Genomic DNA, 22,525 nt, shown 5'->3' with positions numbered 1-22,525 from the left:
ATATATATATATATATATATATATGTTTAATTTTAAGGGTAGTAATGTAATTTTTGTATATAAAGTTAGGATATTTGAGCCATTTCAAGTTTTTTAATGTGGTTGACTGAGGGAATGGAGGGTTTTTAGAAGAAAATGGTAGTTTGATAGAGACGAGTAGTATGATTGTCAATTTATGGGGATAAAGTGAAAATGCGTTATAGTTGATGGAAAAAAAGTAATTACTCTAATTTTTAAAATCATTATTGAATTTTTTTTAAAAAAAAAAATTAGTTCAAAATCTAATGATAATTTTGAAAGACACTTCAAGAAGATAAAAGAAAATGAGAAATAAAATGATGAATCTTACCCCTAAACCGAACATCTCATTTTTAAATTATTATTTTTTTATAAAAGTCCTTTTCTACACCGACTATACCGGGGTATGATTCTACCAATCGGTCCAATCACACGCCCTCACTCCCAACTTCTTGGGACCTATTTTCCCACTGAATTTAAAATGAATTTTTATTTAATTTTAATTTAATAACGATGTTAAAAACCACCTTAAAAAAAAAAAAAAAAAAAAAAATGCTAATGACTAATGTATATGTATAGCATTACTTCACAAATAACGCGCTTCCTACCTAACTGAGCCGTAAACAAACAAAAAAGATTACGTCATTCACGCCAATGTGGTGCACAGCTGCACACCTTCCAATTCCTCTTGGATTTCCTGTGCGCCGCAAACAACCATAAAATAAAAAGAAAACAAACAAACACACAAACACATCAAATATAAAAGATTAAGTTTCTAATTCTTTAAGCATTTTTAAAAAAATGATTAGATAACATGTATTAATTACTCCCATTTCTATGAAACTGTTTCAGATCTGGTTTACATGTTGTTATTAAAATAACTGTATTATTAAAATTATTTTAATAACAGCATGTAAGCCAAATCAGTTTCAAATTTTATTTCTCTAGACATAATTCTAATTTTTTAAGGTAAAGTCCACTTATCTCCTCAAACTATCATCAAAATGACAATTTACTCCAAAACTATCAATTACGATGATTTAATCCCAAAACTACCAAAATAATAGCAATGTACCCCCCAATTATAAAAAAATGACAAAATTACCCTTACTAAAATATAAAAAATACTAAAAATTAATTTTTTTTTTTCAAAATTTTAAGGACATTTTTGTCTTATTAAAAATTATACAAGGGTAATTTCGTTATTTTGCTAACATTAGGGGGTACATTGTCATTGTTTTGATAGTTTTAGAGGTAAATTGTCATACTTGATAGTTTAAAAAATAAATTGTCATTGGAGTAGTAATTTAAGAGGATTAAGTGAGCTTTATTAATATTTCTATTATCTGATATTTTTTTTATATAAAGAATAATTTGTTTTATATAAATCTTTGTTGATTCAGAGAAGAGCAGGATCGCGAAATCATTGTGCAGTGTTGCCGAGGGAAGCTGCTTGAATTCAGCCAAATCCAATGGGAAATTAAATAGGGATTTTCGTCATTTTAAATAAAAACAAATAAAATATTAAAATATCCTAATTTTAAATCTTAACCATCAGTTAGAATTAGAGAATGAATAGATATACTCACTCATAGAATCCCATAGTCACCATCCTCGCAATACAAAAGAAAACGAAAAAGCCAATCTCAGGCCCCACCAGATAACGACACCAATATTCCTTTCTTTCCAGCTAGTGAGCCTTCCATAGTCACCATACACTGATTGACACGTGTATGTATATAACGCACTCCAACTAGTCCTTATAAAGGCTCTTTATCATCACCCACCCAGACACTCTCTCTCTTCCTCTCTCCCCTGCACTCGCACCCACCAACACAAATAATTATATAGCACTAACAAATTCCTCTAATCTCCGGCAGCCAGCATTGAATTCGACCACCGAACCGAGCCGGATCCTCCGGCTCACATTTCCATATCCTCCATCTCTCTCTCTTTCTAAACCTCACTACTTGTTGTTGCCATGGAGACCAATACAAATAAGCCACAGCAGAAGAAGAAGAACTGGTTTCTGGCACTGGGGTTCAGTCTTCTGCTGTCTACCTTCCTCGTCTTCCTCACCGTTTTCACTTCCTCCAACCCCTCCCTGCTGCTCTACCACGAAACCCATGTCAAGAACCAGCTCCCGGAGTTCGTGGAATCCAAGATGGGGGTCTTCGCGGCGAATTCGAAGGATTCGGTACCCAGGCTGGCGTACTTAATCTCCGGCTCAATGGGCGACGGGCGGAGCCTGAAGAGGACCCTCAAGGCGCTGTACCACCCGCGGAACCAGTACGTGGTGCACCTCGACCTGGAGGCCTCGCCGGAGGAGCGGCTGGAGCTGGCGGCCTATGTGAGGAACGAGCCCCTGTTTAAGGCGCTCGGGAATGTGCGGATGCTCGTGAGAGCCAATTTGGTTACGTACAGAGGGCCGACGATGGTCAGCAATACGCTTCACGCCGCCGCCGTTTTGTTGAGGGATGGCGGCGAATGGGATTGGTTTATTAACTTGAGTGCTTCGGATTATCCCCTGGTCACCCAAGATGGTAAGGAAATGAAATTTTGGGCTTTTCTCTACTACTTCCAATAAGCTCTGTTTTCGTATTAAAAGAGTAGCCGCTTTGGCATTGACGCTTGAATCTGTCAAATGGGTGTTTGAATATTTCCTCAAGAAATCCGAAAACATGTTTTCAAGAACATAAAACTGGATATCAGGATATGGTTTTGTGTCGGCCATGGTTTTTTCTTGATTGGGTGTTTCTGCAATTTTGTGGGAGTGGGGACGGCGGGTCTACTATAGACTAAAGGTTTTTCTTTTTCTTTTTGTTTCAAGTGTTGTGGATTAATAATTTGGTTAAAACTCTCTTTAATAATTAAAAGAATTTTATTTCCATTCTCTCTTTAGTTTTCACTATTTTGGCTCATAACTTGACTGCATTCAGCCTAATTTGGTGTTGTAATCTACTTATAGTAATAAGTTTCGTTAATACTAATAATGTTTTTGGCAAAATAAAGAAAGTGGTTATCTCCTTCATGGTCGTTTTCTGATGCATTCAATTTCTATTTCTTTTGTGTATTGCAGATCTGCTTCATGCATTGTCAGCTATTCCAAGGGAACTTAATTTTATTGAGCATACAAGTGACATTGGCTGGAAGGAGTATTTGGCTGATCCCTTTTCTTTTGTTAGTTATTTTCAGTTTTGCCGGAATTAGTTCAAAAGCAACACACCAATTCTCTGCAAAATTGTATGCAACTCTGCTTAAAAGGTGTAAATTCTTTGAAATCCACAGGTATCAGAGAGCCAAGCCTGTTATAATTGATCCGGGTTTCTATAGCCTGCATAAATCAGATGTATTTTGGGTGCCAGAGCAAAGAAGCGTGCCATCTGCATATAGGCTATTTACAGGTGTGGATTTTAGTTTCTGTTGCCTCTATTTTGACTAAATCTTTATGCCGTTTTTCCCCCCACACCTAGATAATACTTTTAGGTCTTTCACATGCTAGAATGTTAAAATATAATTTTACAATTAACTCTGAATAACAGGACAACGGAAAGGGAAAAGAATTTCCAGAGCATTAATATCAGTAAAACCTAACTTTGGCTTTAGGCTGACATAAAAAAATGATTCTGCGTTAATGTATGAATCAGAACTATTACAATGCAGGTTTAAAGGAACCATATCTACTTGACGGATTTGGCTTCGGTGCTGTTAAAAACTATTAGCTGTAGTTTTTTTACGGCACCTAAGCCAATAATGTTATTCCTGTCAATCACTTCCATGCATCTAGATTAGGGTCCAAATGCGATCTTCTTTCCTCATAATAATCTGAAAGTGATATTAAAAAGTTGGCAGTGGGTTTATATAAACCCTGATGAAACCTGTGAAGAACTGTTTTTTCCTCTACTCTTCAACTTCCACTTTTATTTGAGTTTTTTGAATACTTGACGCTTGATTTTGAAATTACTGATCCTAGCATAATTTCACCTTATATATAATCTTGGACTATGGTCATTAATTTCCTCAGGTTCTGCTTGGATGATGCTCTCTCGCCCTTTTATAGAATTCTGTTTGTGGGGATGGGACAACCTTCCAAGGATAGTCCTTATGTATTATGCCAACTTTCTTTCTTCACCCGAAGGGTACTTTCATACAGTCATCTGCAATGCCCCGGAGTTCCGGAACACCACAGTAAACCATGATCTTCACTTCATATCGTGGGACAACCCTCCGAAACAACACCCGCATTTTCTCACAGGAGATGACTTTAAGAGAATGGTAGACAGCAATGCCCCCTTCGCAAGGAAATTTGGCAGAAATGAAGCTGTTCTTGAGAAGATTGATTCTGAGCTTTTGGGCTGCAGTGCCGATGGTTTTGTGCGTGGTGGATGGTTTAATTATCAAGAAAATGCAAACCTGACTGTCCCACGTCTGGAAATGGCAAACACCAGTGAACTCAGGCCAGGTCCAGGTGCTGAAAGGCTCAAACGCCTTGTCACTGGTTTGCTATCAGCTGAGGATTTTCATGAGAATCAATGCGCTTGACACCAAAAGTCCTGCAAGGCCACTGCTGAAAGATGCCATCTTATACCAAGTAACCAATGGGGGATCATTGCTCAGTTCAGTTAATAATAGAGGCTGCTAACAGAACGGTTAGCAATTCTTTAGGAACTAAGTGGGGAAGGGCAATAACTACCTTTCCTGAATACATTATTCAGCTTTACCTCTCTATCCAATACTATAATTTTGTACGTAAATAGCCCACAGTGTAGTTTAATATATAACTTGGTTCGCATATTAATTAAATGTTATTGAATCATGCTTCGTCAATTTTTTAATGCAATGTCCCTTCTATTTCTTGAATCTTTATTAGATTACTAAGAAGAGGAAAGTAAATATGAGAACCAGCCATGGAACCTACAGGCAGCACACTCATCTTGAGATATATTATAAAACTCCCTGTACTGTAATAGATGCAAAATTGTGTTACTCTGTTTTAGTATTCCATTTCTGCTATATTTTGAGTAGAGAAGAACATGCGACTAACAGATAACACATGGAAAATGGGCAGCCCTTTATTAACACCTCTTATAAATTACTTCGCTGAATCGTCCAAATTCATGATTTTGGAAAAAGAATCAAGCATCTTACATATTTCTTGTGCCCGTGGATGGCAGAGATCACCTGCAAGGAACTCTTCAACCTTTCCACTCACCTCTATCACACTGCAACCCGGTTGCTTCTTCATTCCCGCCTCCGAAATCGTTTTCCTGACTTTCTTCGCCTCCATTTCCCAGCCAGCTTCCCTATATAAATTATATGAGAGAACACTAGTACCAGAATCAACTACTTTCATACCAGTTAGCCTTTTCCAGACTCTGTCCCCAACTTCAATATTTCCATAAACTCTAGATGCACCCAGTAGTGCTCCCCAAACATTGGCATCTCCTCTACCAAGCCCCCCCATCTTCTCCTCTACAAACTTCTCGGCTTCCTCTATCATACCAGCTCTAGCCAAGAGATCAACAACACATGCATAATGCTCAAGCCGGGGTTCAACCCTGTAAACAGTATCCATTTGTTCAAACAATTTAAGCCCCTCAGCAACCATCTTTGCATGTGTACAAGCTGTAAGGACAACAACAAATGTTGTATCTGTAGGTTGAGTCCCAGTTGTAGCCATTCTATTGAATAAACCAAGCGACTTCCTCGCATCTCCATTCATTGCAACACCAGAAATCATCGCATTCCATGCCCCAGCATCCTTATCAGGAATGCTTTCAAAAACCGACAGTGCTGATTCGACACAACCGCATTTTGAGTACATGTCCACTAATGCAGTGGCCAGAATTGGGTTGGACACAAGATTATGCTGCTTAGCATATGAATGGATCCACAATCCCTGTCCGACTGCACCAAGATGGGCACATGCAGTGAGAGTGCTAACGAGAACCGACTCATTAGGCTTTATACCCGCTTCTTGCATTTTCCTAAACAAACTAAGCACCTCTTTGAAGTCACTAACCCGAGAATAAGCAGCCATTATTGCACTCCACGATATCACATTCCTCACAGGCATTTCTTCAAACAACAATCTTGCATTTCCCACATCCCCCAGCTTCCCATACCCATCAATCATCGCTGTCCACATAACCACATCCTTCTTTGGAGTTCTATCGAACAACAATCTTGCAGTTCCTAAGTCATGTACTACGGAGTAATACTCAATGAGCGCACTAACGACAAAAGGGTCATCACGGAATCCGAATTTGACAACATGGGCATGAACCAAACGACCCAGAATTCTCTTCTTCGAAAAAGGAACTAAAACCGTACAAGCTTTGATCAATGGTGGAAAGGTGTAGTTATTGGCCACAAGGCCATTATTCAGCATGTCAAAGTAGCACAAAATGGCGGGTATTGGTGAATTAGACTGAACATACCTTCTGATCATAATATTGTACATGAACGTGTTGCGGTAACAAAGATGCTCGAAAATCGAGCGAGCGTAAAAAAAGAAAGAAGCATCCTTGGAGGTTGCAGCGACGGAGAGGAGCGGCGCAATGGCGTATGGGTTTTGGTGTAGGTGGGATTTGAGTAGATGGGCATGGATTTGCTTGAGTTGGTTCAGGGTTTTGCACTGTCGTGAGAGGGAAATGAGGGTGCTGATTTCAACGGTTTTTTGAATCATTTGAAACGGCGATACATTTCTAGGAGGGTCCCGCGGGGGGTTTATGATATTGGGGGCGACTTGGTTAAGATGATCATGAGCGCTTGGGAGTCGGCGAACTAATTATCATTGGTTGAATACTAGATACATATAGCCTATGTTCACATTCAAAGTAACACATTGCTCATTACGTTTCTTTTTAAAAAAAAAACAAGTGGAGGGTGTGCGCCCCTCTTTCAACATATATAGTGAGTGTCTGTTTGAAATTACGTTTGAAAAATAGAGTTTTTAAGTCAAAAAGAGTTTTTAGGCAAAATCTTAATTTTTTAAGCCCTTAAAAGTACTTTTAATTTTTTTATTAAACGAATTTTTTTTTTCAAACGAATTTTTTAAGCGTTAAAAGTACTTTTAGACCTCTCAAACACAATTTCAAATAAGCTAACACTCATAATTACACATTTTTTAGGTGAATTATCGCTAGATTTGATAGCTAGACTTAAAAGTACAAGAATGCGACTACGTGCATCATTTCGCTATTTATAATGCCTTAATTAGTTAGGAAATGAACTAATATGCTGTCATTATATGAAGCAATCGACTTGCACCTCTTTCTAGCATTTATATATTTAGAGATCACACGCATGAAGGAAAAAAATGGCGTACTGCGGTGTGGGGTCTACACGGTTTTGAATGATAAGAAGAGGCTGTCAACCAAACAAAAAGGACAGCGGTTCGTCAACACACCCTCCTCTTTTCTTTTTTGGTTGTTGAAATTGTGAAGGGTATCTCATTCATTCATAAAGTGACACAGAGCTTTCGGATCTCTTGGTGCCCTGGGTCCGGCAGGGGCGACTGGCGAGCAAGAGATAGCACAGCACAACTCTTGTAAAAGTTGACAAGGTTAGACATTTCTCTCTCTCTCTCTCTCGAGTCTCTCCAATAGTTTTGCTTTATTGCTTATGTAGAATCTTATTCATTTACCTCTCTTTTGGGACTTGGGGGAGGCCAAGCCAATGAAACTGTTGGCTGAAACTGATCTATTATTAGGGATCCCCTTCCCAACTATCATTTAATACAATATTCTTTCTTTGTTTTTCATTTTTCTCCATTTATGAAAGTGTGATGCGTTTGGGACAGAGCACTGCCATTTGATCATTTGCTTCTCATTCATCAGTTTTAAAGTTGCTTTTTTTTTTTTATTTCTCCTATATATTCAGGGTACGTATAAGAGGACAAACAAGAGTTTAGGTGGGCATTTTTGTTTGAGAATGAATAAAATTGAAAGAGAGAAATCATTTTTGACAAATGGAGGCATTTTATTAGAGGATCTGATTGCTTCAAGTAATGGAAAGTGTAATCCCATTCGCAATTTCTCTGCTGAGGAGCTCATTAGAGCAACAAACAATTTCGATTCAAGTCACATTATGCAAAATTGTCCATTACTTCCATATGAGGGGATTATGGTTGTGAGTTAGATGATCTTGGGAATGTGACTTATCTTATGTATTGGGGTTCTCTTGATGATCGCCCAATCATTGTTAGGAAGTTCACGAGCTTCTCCTGGAAGGAGGATGAAGTTCGGTCCCATGCTATACGTGACATCGTGATAGCAACCCAGATGAGCAACCACAAGAACGTTTTGAATCTCTTAGGCTGCTGAATACGCAGCAAATGGACCTCTCAATTATCAAGGAGGTTTTGGAGATGATGAACTCCTACCTTGGAAGATTAGGCTGCGTATAGCTAAGCAGCTTGCAAATGCACTTACATATCTCCACACTGCTCTTCTTAGGCCAGTCATCCATAGGGATATAAGAGTCACCCACCTCCATTTTCTTGGACCATAACTTTGTTCCTAAACTTTGCAACTTCTCAATCTCCATAACAATCCCTCCTCACGAATCTCATGCAAGTGATGAAGTGAAAAAACATTTGGATATTCTGACCCTCACTATTTAGCGTCTGGCAGTGTTACTGAGAAAAGTGATGTCTATAGCTTTGGCGTACTTTTACTTGTTTTCCTAACAGGAAAAAAAGCTACAAATATTCCTTGGGCACCAAAATATCAGTCATTAGTTCAATATGTGGGAGATTGTGTTCCAAATGAGCAGGTGACTGAAATTGTGGATCCCAATATTTTGAGGGAGGAAGGAGGAGATGGGCAAGCGCAACAAGTGAAAGCTTTTTTAGCATTAGCGTTGGCATGCATCCAAGAGAAGGGTGAAGCGAGGCCCGATATGATTGATGTGGCAAAAGAGCTCATGCAGATTGACAAGTCCATATGACGGATTACAAAGCCATTTATCTACAGCCATTTAGTGTCTTTATTTTTATTGTATTTTATTTTTCAATCAAAGATCGTGCAAGCCTAGATTCACGAAAATTCCATCTGCAAAGAGAGACCACCTTATGTCGAACTCCAAGTCCATCAGCTAGAAGTTTCCTTCTCCAAGTCTATATTATATGCAAGAAGTTATTTCTCCCAAGTCCGTGTGCAAGAAGAACTTGTATTCTAGAACCAGAAATGCTACACAAACTTTCAAACAGTGAAAATTATCATTGATGTTATATGTACTTTTATTGCTACTTCACGAAGCGAATACTTGGTTGTATGTAGAACCGCTTCCTCCGAGACTAGATTCTCATGACTCCTTGGATCAATGACAAGCTTGGCCCCCTTGCCTCTCATGGTGCATATAGTTTGAAATGGTCGGCACGTACATTTAATGTATCGGGACACCGAACGACACTTGATCTCTGCCCCCTCCTTAGGCACCAACTCCGCCATTTTCCTAGATACTTCTTTTTGTGGAAATTTTCTATTTTTTTCTGCCACCATGAACTCTTTGGGTTATAAGCAACCTTGGAATTCCGGTGTATCGAGTTTGAATCTACTCACCCGTTGATTGGCATGAGCTTGCGCAAGGTGCTGATGTTCCTGCATTCGGCGCTCCATTAACGAGTTTCTAGATCCATTTCCATTGTGACGACACCAGTCGAATACTTGGGTAATGAGGCCTTCAATTTGATCCCTCATAGCCCTGAGTCGATACTCCTTGTATTGCCACCACTCAGCGTTAGATTTGCCTTCCGTCTCCGCGAATCGCGGTCTTGGTTGGCGACGACAGCCGTTCGGTCGAATTATTGCCGTTTGCTCCCTACTTGCTGCCTTCATGCGCACGTGCACCTCGTTTATGTCTGTAAAGCGGTTGCTCCTCCCCACTCATGGAAAGTAATTGAGCTTTGATACCAACTAATGCAGCTTGACTTGGTAGGTTGCAGCGAAGAACAACAATAAAGCAGCGGATATGTAATTCTAGATCTTGAATCTATCAATGATCTGAGAATTCTTCTCAAAATATAGAGTCTATCTATGATTTTAAGGAAAAATAAGAAGAAAACTCACTTATGAGTAATTCTTATTCAACAGAATCAATAATAAACAACAATTGTTTTCTCTGGAGACTGTAAGCATATATTTATAGCCTAAAACCTTAAACCTAATAAAATATGACATAAATACCCCCCTAAAACCCTAAGCCTAATAAAATAACGAAATAAAGACTCTCAAAACCCTAATCCTAATAAAATAACAACATAAAGCCGGTTTAGAAAATAAAATAAACTGACGGCTACGCAATCTGCATCAGTCACTCAAAAGAAAGGCAAAAAACATGGTAGGCAACAACAAAACAAGAAGCATGAGTTTTTTCTCTTGTGTCACTTCAACCAACTTGACATGGGGTATTTTCGAATTTTTGGGGTTCTTTAATTGCAAGCCAAGCCAAGAAGTTAAGAACGTAGAAGAGAAATGCTATTCTCTCATTTTTATTTTATTTTTTTCATCCTCATCTTTTGAAAATAAACTATTGGATACGTAGGACGCATATATTCACTTATGTGTTTGACTTTTTAAAAAGAAATGATAGGAGATAGAAGAATACTGAATAATAGGAAAATCTGAGAAACTGCTTTGAGATGCAAACTTCAGAGATTGACCATGGTTTACCAATTTGATTAATTAGTTAACCATTCTCAAAACATGAATCCTACTGCTTTATTTCTTTCTTATTATCTGTTTGGTTACTCTGACAGTGCTTGATAATTGTGTCTTGAAATCGTTAGTGTAATTATTGCTAGCAGGGACAATTACCATCCACAATAACTACAAATGATCAATAGAATACGTTCATTTCAGTTCACTAATCAAGCAAAATATATAGTTTTTTGCGAAAATCAGCCATTGATTCAAAGGCTAATATTTACAGACGCATTACCAAGTTATATGGCAAGTTTTTTCTTCCCATTCACTCCTCTGCAATCTTAACAATTCTTTTTCCAATGTTGTCACCCCGAAAGAGTCCAATGAAAGCAGAGGGGATGTTCTCCAAACCGGTTGCAATGTCTTCAATTACCTGCATGTCCCCTCTACGAATTTGATCCGAGGTGGTTGATATAAAATCTGCATACACATTCATATGATCAACTATCAAAAAACCTCGGATTGTGATTCTCTTGTACACAACGTCTATCATATCTGGAGCCGCTCGCTTCCCAGCATCCGTGTACTCGGATATTACCCCACAAACAGCAACTCTACCGAAGGCATTCATGTTGGCAACTGCTGCTTCCTGCATCTCAGCCCCCACATTGTCGAAGTATATGTCGATTCCATCTGGGAAGTACCTGTACAATCAAATGCAAAGCAAATACAATCAACTTGAACAATTTTTTATATTAAGCATTGATTTGAGGTTCTAACCTTTTCAAAGCTGACTTCAAATCTGTTTGTTCCTTGTAGTTGAATGCATCATCAAATCCCAGCTTTTCTTTTAGCAACTCTACCTATATAACAAGTTCCTTATGAAGGTGAGTTTTTAATAAAGCATTAAAATAATTGTTTGAACATTGTTTTTCCTGCAAGATTTGCATTGGAGTGACCTTTTGCTTGCTTCCAGCACAACCAACGACATAGCAACCAAACAGTTTGGCATACTGTCCAACCAAATTTCCAACCGATCCAGAAGCTGCAGACACAAATACTTTCTCACCCTTTTTGGGTTTGCACACTTCAAAAAATCCAGCATAGGCTGTCAATCCACTAGTCCCTGCAAGCAGAAACAAAGAAAGAAATGTGTTGTCAATGGAAGTTCGCAGTTTCCAAGATATGTATCTTAGTTAGGGTTGTAATCTAGGCCGAGTTGAGCCTTTACTTGTTCGAACTCGGCTCGCCAAAATAATAGGTAGGCTCGAGCTCAAGTCGAGCTTCAAAAGGCTGTTTGAACTTGACTCAACTAAAATCGGCAGTTTAAAGTCAGCTTCAACTCGACTCAAATAAACCAAACAAGTCAAGTTCGAGCGAGTTCCATGTTAAAATCCGGACTTTTTTTTTCTTGCAATGACCCGCATCATTTCTTATGTACATGCAATCATATTAGAGCAATCTAAGATTCACATTTCAATTCAATCTTTTTTAAAATCAAACAAATCAATATATAAAGCCAAAGCAATCAGATCAAATAGGACAAATCTATTTTTCTCAAAGTCCAGTTACATATTGAAATAAGACTTTAGACCGAACGATTGTTTAAAAAAACTAAGGTTACATCTAGTACACGGAATAGTAATTCCATTAACAAAAATAAATAGCTTTTATTAGGAATGGATGGTGAAATAAAATAGCCTTGGTATTAGAGTATATGGTAATTAAGGAACTAATACTTAGAATACTCATTCTCTCATCGGCAATGAGAATGGCTATTATAAGGCTATTTCATCTCGCATTTTTTCATTTTTAATAAAAATTATTTGTTTTCTTAATGAAATAGCTAAGATTGTAGCTAACCTAAGATTGTAGCCGAACAAATTGAGAAATTAAAACGATCTCTACTTACCTATCAGATTCTCTATTCTCTTATATAATTTCTTTAAATATTATTTTCTTTCCCAACTGTCATATTGAGCTTCAAATCCAAAAACAAGCAATAAACAATTAAACTCAAAACTCAGAATGGATGTTACAGAAAATAAGCAAAAGAAATTCAATACTGAAATCCAAACAATACCGAAAATCACATGCCAAAATTCAAAGACAATAGCATCGGATCATGTAAAGCACAACTAAAAACGTATTGAAAAAGTGGTAGTTCAAAACATCAGCCAAAATTAACCAAAATATGCACAACTAAAATCAACCCAACACTGATCATGTAAAACACAACCAAACACATATCCTTGCCCATATTCAACCATAATACGCAATAAGAAAGATAAATTAGAACAAGCACAATAAGAAAGCAAACAACTGCGACAGAAGGTTCCATTCTTTGCTGCAGAAAACCCAACATTTGGAAGAAAAAAAAAAAAAAAAAAAAAAAAGAAGCCAAAATCCGAAACTTTGATCAACAAATAAATTAAATCCTAAATTTCTTAATTATGCACAATTTGATGCTCGAAAAGCCAACAATTTCTCACATGCATAGTCTTAGCCCATATGGGCCACTTGAACCTATTAATTTGCAGTAATGGAGCACCACCAGGTGGTGCCTGCCACAGAGGCAAAGCATATTCTCTCAATGAGGTAGAGGAAGCTGCGGCTGAGAAGAGAAGCGGAGATTGATACAAACTTTATGTAAAACTCACTATTGAAAACTGGCACTTATAAAATGAGGGTGTTTAAGAGCTTATTTACACATTGTTAAAACTTAGGCTCCGTTTATTTCGACGTAAAATGATTTCTGTCGGAAAATATTTTCAGGGAAGCCATTTTCCCTGAACATGTTTTCTGTCAAAAACATTTTATGGCGTTTACCACGCACACGGAAAATAATTTTTTTTTTAATATATTTTTTATATATATATATATATTTTCCAATAAGGTCCCCGGAGGGACTTGCACGAGACTTGTTCGGGACCCCGTAGGGATATGCCCGGGAGCCCGCCGGGACTTGACCAGGACTTGTCCGGGACCTCGTTTGGACCTGCCCGAGACTTGACCGGGACCCGCCGGGGACCCTGCTTAGACCCACCCAGGACTTGACCGGGACCTAACTTGGACCCGCACGGGACCCCACCGGGACTTGATCGGGACTCCACAAGGACTTGACCAGGACCCGCCCGGGACCTGCCCCGGGACTTGACCGGGACCCGCTAGGACCCACCCAGGACTAGATTGAGACTTGATCGGGACCTAATCGAGACTTGACCGGAACCCCGCCAGGACTTGACCAGGACCCACCCGGGACCCCGCTGGGACTTGACTGGGACCCGCCCGGGACCTCGCTGGGACCCGGGACTTGGCTGAGACCCCATCGGGACTTGACCAGGACCCGCCCGAGACCTGCCTAGGACTTGATCGGGATTTGCCCGGGACCCCGACGAGACTTGACCCGGATCCGACCGGGAAAGTCTCAGGCGGGTCTCGGGCAGGTTCGGTCAAGTCCCGGACGAGTCCCTGGCAAGTCCCGGGTGAGTCCCGGTCATATCCCGGGTGGGTCCTGGTAAGGTATCGGGCGGGTCCCGGGCAAGTCCCGAACGGGTCCTGGTAAAGTCCCGGTCAAGTCTCGAGCGGGTCCCAAGCAAGTCCCGGTCAGGTCCTGAGCGGGTCCTGGTCAAGTACCGGGCAGGTCCCAGCGTTGTCGTAGGCAGGTCCCAGTTGGGTCCTGGGCGGGTCTCGGTCGGGTCCCGGGCAAGTTCCGATCAAGTCCCGGCAGGGTCCTGGTCAAGTCCTGAGCAGGTCCTAGTCAAGTCCCGAACAAATCCCGGTCAAGTCCCAGGTGGGTCTCGGGCAAGTCCTGGTCAAGTCCTAGGCGAGTCCCGAGCAAGTCACGGGTGAATTCTAGTCAAGTCCCGAGCGGGTCCCAGGCAGGTCCCAGTCCGGTCCCGGTCAAGTCTCGGGCAGGTCCTGGCGTGGTCCAGAGCGGGTCCTGGGCGAGTCTCGGTCAAGTTCCTGCAAGGTTCTGGACGGGTCTTGGCAAGGTCCATCGATTTAAGAATGAGATGCTCGCAGCCGGAAAATGGTTTAGCCGTAAACCATTTTCCAAAAATTAAAGAAGAATTTTTGGTGAAATGAAAAATATTTTTCGTTGACCACTATTTTACGTCTAAGTAAACACTGTAAAATGCAGAAACCATTTTACGTCGAAGTAAACGAAGCCTTAAAAGGGAAATGGTAGGCATTCTCCTAATCTTAGGTAAATATTATTTTCTAAAAAAGCAAAAAAGAAGCTGGCCCCACCGGTCCCTTATTTCTCTTACTTGGTTTTTATAAAATAATATTTACCTAAGAAGAACACCTAGCATTCCTTGTGTTAAAATTGTATATAAGCCATGTGGAATATTTAAGATCGTAACATACCACTATGTTCCGCAGCCAATGTCTATGAAAACTCACTTTATCGATACTGACCAACTGGTAGCCCTTTACAACCTGTATGATCTCACACTCAATGAATTGAGTCTGATCCCATTCTCGACGCGGTGATTAGTTTTGATACCAAATTATATAAACCTTAGGTAAAATTCATCCATGAAAATCGGCTTGTAATGAGAAAGTGCCTATATATATATATGCGTATGACTAAGATTGTATTTAAATCATATGGGACACTGAAAATTGTAATAGGGGGAGGCCGAGAGAGATATCACAAGCCAAAGCAACCGTGCGTGAGAGCTAGCTAGTGAAAGAAATGAGAGAGGAGAGGGCCAGAGAGAGAGAGGGAGGGAGAGATGAACGACAGAGAGAAGAGGAGCAACAGGTAGAAGAGAGCTTGTTTCAGTGGTCTCTTAACATCAATGGCACCCCAACTCTACCTTCAATGTTCTCTTGAATGTGTTGGATATTTGGACGGTTGAAGATTAAGCAGGCAGATAATATTGCTAAATAGAATATGAGCCATTTGTGTTAAGGTATCGGACGGTGGTTGTTGGAGCTTATACAATAAAAACTTTTGACATTTTGGTTGTGCACTCTTGAATGATGTTCACTCGGTGATAATTTGATGCAGATGATCAGGATGATGCCCGTTCGAAGGACCACCTGGTATTGCGCTCGATCCAACGATCGAGCGCCCACCTGCGCTCGATCACACTCGTAACTGCGCTCGAGCGCACATGGGAGAATTATGTTATTTTTCGTCTTTTATTAGCTAAACAGACTTTATTTCATTGTTTTACTAGAATTAGGGTTTTGGAGTCTTTATTTCGTTATTGTATTAGGTTTAGGGTTTTGGGAGTATTTATGCCATATTTTATTAGGTTTAGGGTTTTAGACTATAAATACATGCTTATAGCCTCTAGAGAAAACAGTTGATGTTGATTATTGATTTTTATTAATGAGAATTACTCAGAGTTGTGTTTATTCCTCTATTTTCCTTCAAAACCTAGAGAGTATCTAGTTTTGTCAAGAAGATTTATTAGATCATTGATAAAATCAAGATCTAGAAGTATTATCCGCTACTTATTGATGTTCTTCACTGTAGCCCACTAAGTTACGCTGCATTATAATTTCTTGCCACGTTAAAAAAAATAGTACATAATTTATTCTAACAGAGAAAACACTCAAATTTGATTTTCTTCAATATAGCATTAGGATTTAGGAACTAAATCATTTGCCCACATAAACTGAAGAGAGATAACGAAAATGATGTTGTTGATGATGATAAAGGAGTGATTATTTACCTAGAACTCCAACATGGTAAGTGAGTGGAAATCCCATGGGATCCAATTTATTTATCAGGTTTTCTTCTTTAATTACACTGTGTTCTTCCCAACCAATCCTCCCGACAACCAACTCATCCTTCTCAAACTTGGGATTCCCAGAAGCCACAACTTTGGCCACACCATACGCATCAACAACCTGTCCATATTTAAGAAACTCAATCAATCATGGCATGCATGCAGCCTCAGCAAATAAACTCAATCAATCATATTGTGGCTTAATTACCTCCCCGGGGGTTATCCGACGTGAAGCAGTTACTGCTTTCTGAGAGGAGCTGTGAGTCTTCATGCGGTTGATCTGGTATGGGTCAACGGAGACATAGAGATTCTTCACTATGACGTCATAGGACCCAGGTTCAACTGAGAGAGCAAGAGTTGCAGTCTTGAGCTCAAAGTCGGACTCTTTCGGCTCACCATTAATATGAGTTTTTATTGTTATGTAATTGTTGCTCACTTCCATTGTCACCACCAAATCTCTCTGTTCCAATTGAGGCTCAGTATAGAGAGTAATGCTAGATCATATATATGTACAAGTAGAGCAGCGGCTGCAGAAGCTGGCCTTGCTTTTTATGGCATTTGCTTTTTTTGGCATGTATAAGATAAGATTTGTGTGGTTGATATTTCTTGAATAGAGTGCTTAATTTGTTTGTTTGTGTGTGGACATTTTCTTTGTTATTTGTTAGAAAAATTAAGGTGTCAACTTTTTATTAGATGCCGTAAAATACCAACTTTACACCAAGACTTGATTGAAATTAATTATTCCCTTTTTTTTTTTTCTTTTTTTTTTTTTTAATGATGGGACAAATATTGTACTCACCTTTTAGTTGTCAACGGTATATGATAAATATAGCAAGTAATAAAGTGATAAATGCTTATATAGCAAAATCTTTATAATTTACTTTAAAAATAAAGTAATGTTGCTCTTCACATTTATTTCAAGTTAACGTAATGTGTTTTAAATTTTTTACTCGCGTCAGACAACATAAAATTAATGTGATACATAAGTATAAAGATTGACATCACTCTTAAAACTATTGGTGGAGATTTAAGAAATCTACCGTATACTCGATCGGATACTGTAGGAGTACTTCTAAGGAATCTTGATGTAACCATTCAATAAAAAAAAAAATTACACTTGTGGTTCTGTTTTTGATTGTCCTGTCAGTGCTTGATAATCTCATAAATTGCTAGTGAAAGTAGCAACTAACAACAACTACAAATCACCATAAGAACAACAAAATGATTAATGGAGTATTGTTCTTTTCATTTTATTATTCAAGAAAATAATTAACCCTTTTTTTTTTTCTTTCTTTCCATTCACTCTTCTGCAATCTTAACAATTTTCTTTCCAATGTTTTCACCCCGAAAGAGACGAATGAAAGCAGAGGGGATGTTCTCCGACCCAGGTGTGATGTCTTCAACTGCCTGCATATTACCCGTACGAAGGTGATCCAAGGTTGTTGATATAAAATCTGCAAACATATTCATACAATCAGCTGCCAAAAATCCTCGGATTCTTGTACACAAGATCTAGCACATCTAGAGCAGCTCGTTTTCCGGCATCCGCGTACTCAGAGATAATCCCACAAAAGTACAGCTCTTGGTTCTTTTGGTCCTTTCCTTTTTCTCATGTTTGGTTTCTCAAAAGTTGAATATATAGTAACAGGTCTTTGAGAAGGTGTATCGCACAGAAAAGTAATAGTAATACGTAGTATTACTCAAAATGAATAGAATAGTAATGAAGTGGCTTACCAGTCAGCACGTCAACCTGGCGACTATCTAGCCAGCAAAGACGCTTGCGGATCGGACATGAATGTCTCTATACGCTCTGCTCGCCAGCAATCCTCCTCCCGACTCGTCATTTCTGCGGCTAAGGCATCAGCCAACTGATTCACCTTATCATTCAGCTGATCATATCGCCATTCCATCTCCTGCCGTAGCTGGTCCATCCCCTCTGTGAGCTACCCAATCTTTGTTAGCATCTCTTGGCTCGAAAAGGCGGGCTGTGATGATGATGATGATGATAATGATAATGATGCCTCGGGATCAACTGGCTCGGCAAGTCGCTGCAGCTTCCTTTTTTTGTCATATATTTCAGTGGCTTACTTTGTTTTATTTCTGAAGATTTCGTTGATTTTGTCTTTGACGGTTACTGTCTTCCTTCCAAAATGTAGAATCATATTTGCGTGAAAAGGGTAATTAACAAACCTCCATAGCCAGCTCCTCCTCATGTGTTCCGTGCAGTGGCGGATCTAGGAATAGGAGTAGGGGCGTAAAAAATTAATTTTTTTTTCTCTTTATGTATTATATATATTTTTTATAATACGGTAAATACAATCAAAAAAATAAATTATACCATAATATATGTATCACAAATCAAATCAAACTCATCAAATTACCCAACAACAAAAAAAAAAATCAAAGTAACTATTAAAAATCTTCATCTAACGACGTCACAAACACATAATAATTTAAACTACTTACGAAATAAACTAAGCACAATTAAATGACTACTAGTGTCTAAGAAAAATGAGTACTTTTAGTGGGTTATTAGCATACCGCTATTTCTTTTAGAAAAGCCTCAAATCTCAAAGCATAAATTATATTAGAGTTTAAGCCTACGGAAAAGAGACTAAGATTCTAAATTTAGCAAAAAAAAAAAAAAATCACATTTATCTATAAACTATGACTAGAAACACTAAAAAATTCACCCACTATCTTTTTTTAATAATAAATTATTATTTATTCTCTCTCCACTAATAAAATATAACTTTATTCTCTCTCTCTCTTTAATAAAAAATAACCTCATTTCTCTACATAATGGCCATTTGAACGACCAAAAGAAGGCCAAGGGTGCCCCTGGTAATTTTTTTTTACCAGGGGCACCCATAAAATTCTGATTCAAAATACTTAATAAATTTTTTTAAAAAAAAATTTACCAGGGGCGCCTGCCCCCAGGTCGCCCCTGTGTAAATCCGCCACTGGTTCCGTGACCTCGCTGCTGAATCTAGTGATTACATCGTCAGCCTCGGAAGCCACTTCCATTATTTGCCGCATTACCTCCATTAATTCTTTCCGCTCCGCATTGGAGCTGGTCGTGAAGGAGATATATCATTCGCAGATCCTCTTGAAGTGCCTTGACGTTATCCCCCGCTCCATAAAACAAATATGCTTCTTTTATGAGTACACCGGACAAGGTATCCATGATGAAAGGGGCAACAATGTTGGACAGGACTGGGGCGTGGCCGGCACGTGTAGTCCATAGTCCCTAATATAAGGCGAAAAAAAAAATTATAAATTTTAGAAATTTTTTCTTATTAGCCCTACCCACTAAATTTTTTGGCCCTAGACCTCTACCCATACGAAAGTCTGGCCGGCTTGAGTGTGGTGGCGATCGAGGGGAAAGGGAAAGGGAAAATGGAAAGAAGGATGAAAGGAAACAGATCCACAACCACAATCTATCGCTAAAAGTTAGGGGTGAAGAAGAGAAAGATATGAGAAAAGAAGAGTTGAGAAGGCGCGCAGCTGCATGTGTTGCGATCTTGGAAGAATGCCTTTTTTATATGGCAAATGCTTTTTTTGCATTCTCTCACCCATCTCCCCACCATCTCCTCTCTCTTGTATTTATTTATTTATTTTTGAAAAAATCAAGATGTTGGAAGATGAAAGATGGTGAGGAGATGAGTGGGAGAATGCACTGTAGCAAATCTCAGTGGCGCTATTTCCACGTTGCTTCCTTTGTTTCGTGAAAAGACCAATTCTATTATAGGGTCAGTTTGACCATCGAATTAGTTTGAAAATGATCAACACGATATAAAGTGAGTTTAACTTTCGTCCAGATGGGATCGGGATCCTCAACAATAGTTAGAGAATTGTCAAGGAGTTTTTTTTGTTAATCCCAACCGTCCAATGTTATCTAACGGCTACCAACATGCCACGTGTCCCACTAAAAAGAAAATAATAAAATATAATTTAAATTTAAAAAATAAATATAAACTAAAAAAATAAAATAAATTATTAAAAAAGATTGGGTGGTTCGGCCACCCTAAAAGACCAGTTAGCCACCCCCACCCCCATGGCCCTAGAGGGTGGCCGAAGCCACCCCCTAGGGCCAAACCCTAGGGGGTAGCTATGGGGTTTGGCTCTAGGGGGTGGCCGAACCACCCCTTCTTTTTTTAATAATTTCTTTATTTTACTTGTTTTTTATTTTAGTTTATATTTATTTTTAAAATTTAAATAATATTTTATTATTTTCTTTTTAGTGTAACACGTGGCAAGTTGGTAGCCGTTGGATAACATTGGACGATTAAGATTAACAAAAAAATTCAAGGGAAATTCCCCAACTATTGCTGGGGATCCCGATCCGTCCAGATGAACCTTAAAAAGGCAACTTTTACAGCCTCCTATCACAAAGCGACACATAAGCAAAAACCAAAAAAATCCACAAAAATATCACACCCCTACACACTATATTTGAACTCATTTTTGTTGCTGGATGGTGGGTCATCTTCTCCGGCGCTAGAGCTACATATTTTCGGCCTTTAGGGTGATAAAATCCCTAAAGAATTAACTTTCCACCTTTATGTTTTAGTTTTGAATCCAAAAACGAGTTTTGAAACATTAAAAACGAGATTTGAGACATTAGAATTTGGTTTTAAAGCATTAGAATCGGGTTTTGAGGCGGGTCACGATGGTTTCAAAGCGGGTTTTGAGGTGAGTCATCTTGAGGCGAGACCCACGTCGTGGGTCTCGTGGGTTTGGTCGCCAAGGGTATTTTTGGTATTGTTTTTTATTTCAAATGAAATTGAGATGATTATTTTCTGTTGTCAATGTCCTCCCAAACTATCAATTATGTCAACTCTTCTTAAACTATCAAAAAATGTCAATGTTTTCAAATGACAAATACCTCTAATATGTTTGAGATGATAATTGGAGGAAATGAATGTAATTGTTTCACACTGCACGACATTGAATAAAAGTTCATTTATAGTCTATCTTAATCGTACCCATAAATAATAACAAATTAAAAAGACCTTTCACACGTATTAAAACACTAGTGGAATGGCACGTGCAAGGCACATGCTTAATTTCCAGCAATCGGTATCGGTATTGGTGTGATAGCATAACACATTAACATTACAAAAGTAGAAAGGGCAAAAAAAAACTTTCAAGTAAAATCAGCCCTGTCTACCGGGATTCAAATGGGATAATCATAAAGTCCATTTCTCGATTTATGTGACACACGGTATGGGAAGCTTTGGCAAATTCACTTGCAATTTCACTGTAACACCCCCTTCCCGTAGTAAGGAGATATTCAATTCTCATGAGGTTATAATAATTCCGTAAACAAAAATATTCCATAATATCAGAGTTTCATAATAATATTAACATATCAAATAAACTTCAAACTTTATTTCATTCCTCTGCTAGAAGTTGCTTCTGTCTCTAGTTTCCTTGGCTTATAGCATCATTAATGACTTCACCTGGGTTGTTTTTTTTTATAAAATTGTGAAAGAGAAAGAGAAGGAAAGTGAGTCGCATACTCAGTGAGTAGAAACATCATACTGTATGTAAAATAGAAAATGTTTTTACGTATCAAAAATTACATCATTAAATCCCACTCTATCTCACGCCTCATACTCTCACGTTTTCTCTGATTATCTCTAATTCCCTATGAACTAAAAACATCATATAAAAAATGTTACTCTCATGTTCTCTCACTGTCGGCAGCACATATATAACTATAAAGTCATACAATTATTCAATAAGATGCATGTCCCTTATATATATATATATATATATATATATATATATATAAAGAGCACACAAAAGCAAACTAACTCTCTCTTGATCTCTTTGATACACCAGTTTCAAGCAAAACCCACAAAAAAAATTGTCAAAAAGTGCAGTAACTCACTCTCAGGATCCCTAGATCTCTTTAGAAACCCAACAAAAAAATCACCAAGCACATAAATAAACACGACAAAAAGATAAATCAATTTTTTTATTTTATTTTATTTTTATGAATCCTTACAAAAATAAACACTAAAAAAAAGAAATCAAATTTTTTTGATTAATCAATCAAAGAATCGCACAAAATCTCTGCTAAGCACATATTCCAAA

General features: G+C 38.5%; 3 protein-coding genes and 1 pseudogene across 3 annotated transcripts; 2 read left to right on the top strand and 2 right to left on the bottom strand.

The window, feature by feature from the left end:
- Positions 1-1,830: 1,830 nt before the first annotated feature.
- LOC132164894 (beta-glucuronosyltransferase GlcAT14B-like) lies at positions 1,831-4,849 on the top strand. Its single transcript, XM_059575406.1, has 4 exons — positions 1,831-2,561; positions 3,098-3,173; positions 3,307-3,422; positions 4,043-4,849. Exons 1-4 carry the CDS (start codon positions 2,000-2,002, stop codon positions 4,558-4,560), a joined length of 1,272 nt encoding a protein of 423 aa, XP_059431389.1. The 5' UTR covers positions 1,831-1,999; the 3' UTR covers positions 4,561-4,849.
- Positions 4,850-5,072: 223 nt separating this feature from the next.
- Positions 5,073-6,745, bottom strand: LOC132164893 (pentatricopeptide repeat-containing protein At5g66520-like). The gene has a single exon (XM_059575405.1). It carries the CDS (start codon positions 6,704-6,706, stop codon positions 5,111-5,113), a length of 1,596 nt encoding a protein of 531 aa, XP_059431388.1. The 5' UTR covers positions 6,707-6,745; the 3' UTR covers positions 5,073-5,110.
- A 1,158-nt stretch (positions 6,746-7,903) lies between these two features.
- On the top strand, positions 7,904-10,555 carry LOC132165153 (non-functional pseudokinase ZED1-like; annotated as a pseudogene).
- A 144-nt stretch (positions 10,556-10,699) lies between these two features.
- On the bottom strand, positions 10,700-16,935 carry LOC132164895 (2-alkenal reductase (NADP(+)-dependent)-like). Its single transcript, XM_059575407.1, has 5 exons — positions 16,629-16,935; positions 16,364-16,541; positions 11,627-11,793; positions 11,448-11,530; positions 10,700-11,371 (listed from the first exon to the last, which is right to left on the bottom strand). Exons 1-5 carry the CDS (start codon positions 16,860-16,862, stop codon positions 10,993-10,995), a joined length of 1,041 nt encoding a protein of 346 aa, XP_059431390.1. The 5' UTR covers positions 16,863-16,935; the 3' UTR covers positions 10,700-10,992.
- Between the last annotated feature and the right edge of the window lie 5,590 nt (positions 16,936-22,525).

Source organism: Corylus avellana, chromosome ca11, assembly GCF_901000735.1.
Source record: "Corylus avellana chromosome ca11, CavTom2PMs-1.0".
Lineage (NCBI taxonomy): Eukaryota > Viridiplantae > Streptophyta > Magnoliopsida > Fagales > Betulaceae > Corylus > Corylus avellana.
The sequence above is the reverse complement of the archived record's forward strand: the minus strand, read 5'-3'. Positions and strand labels throughout refer to the sequence as shown.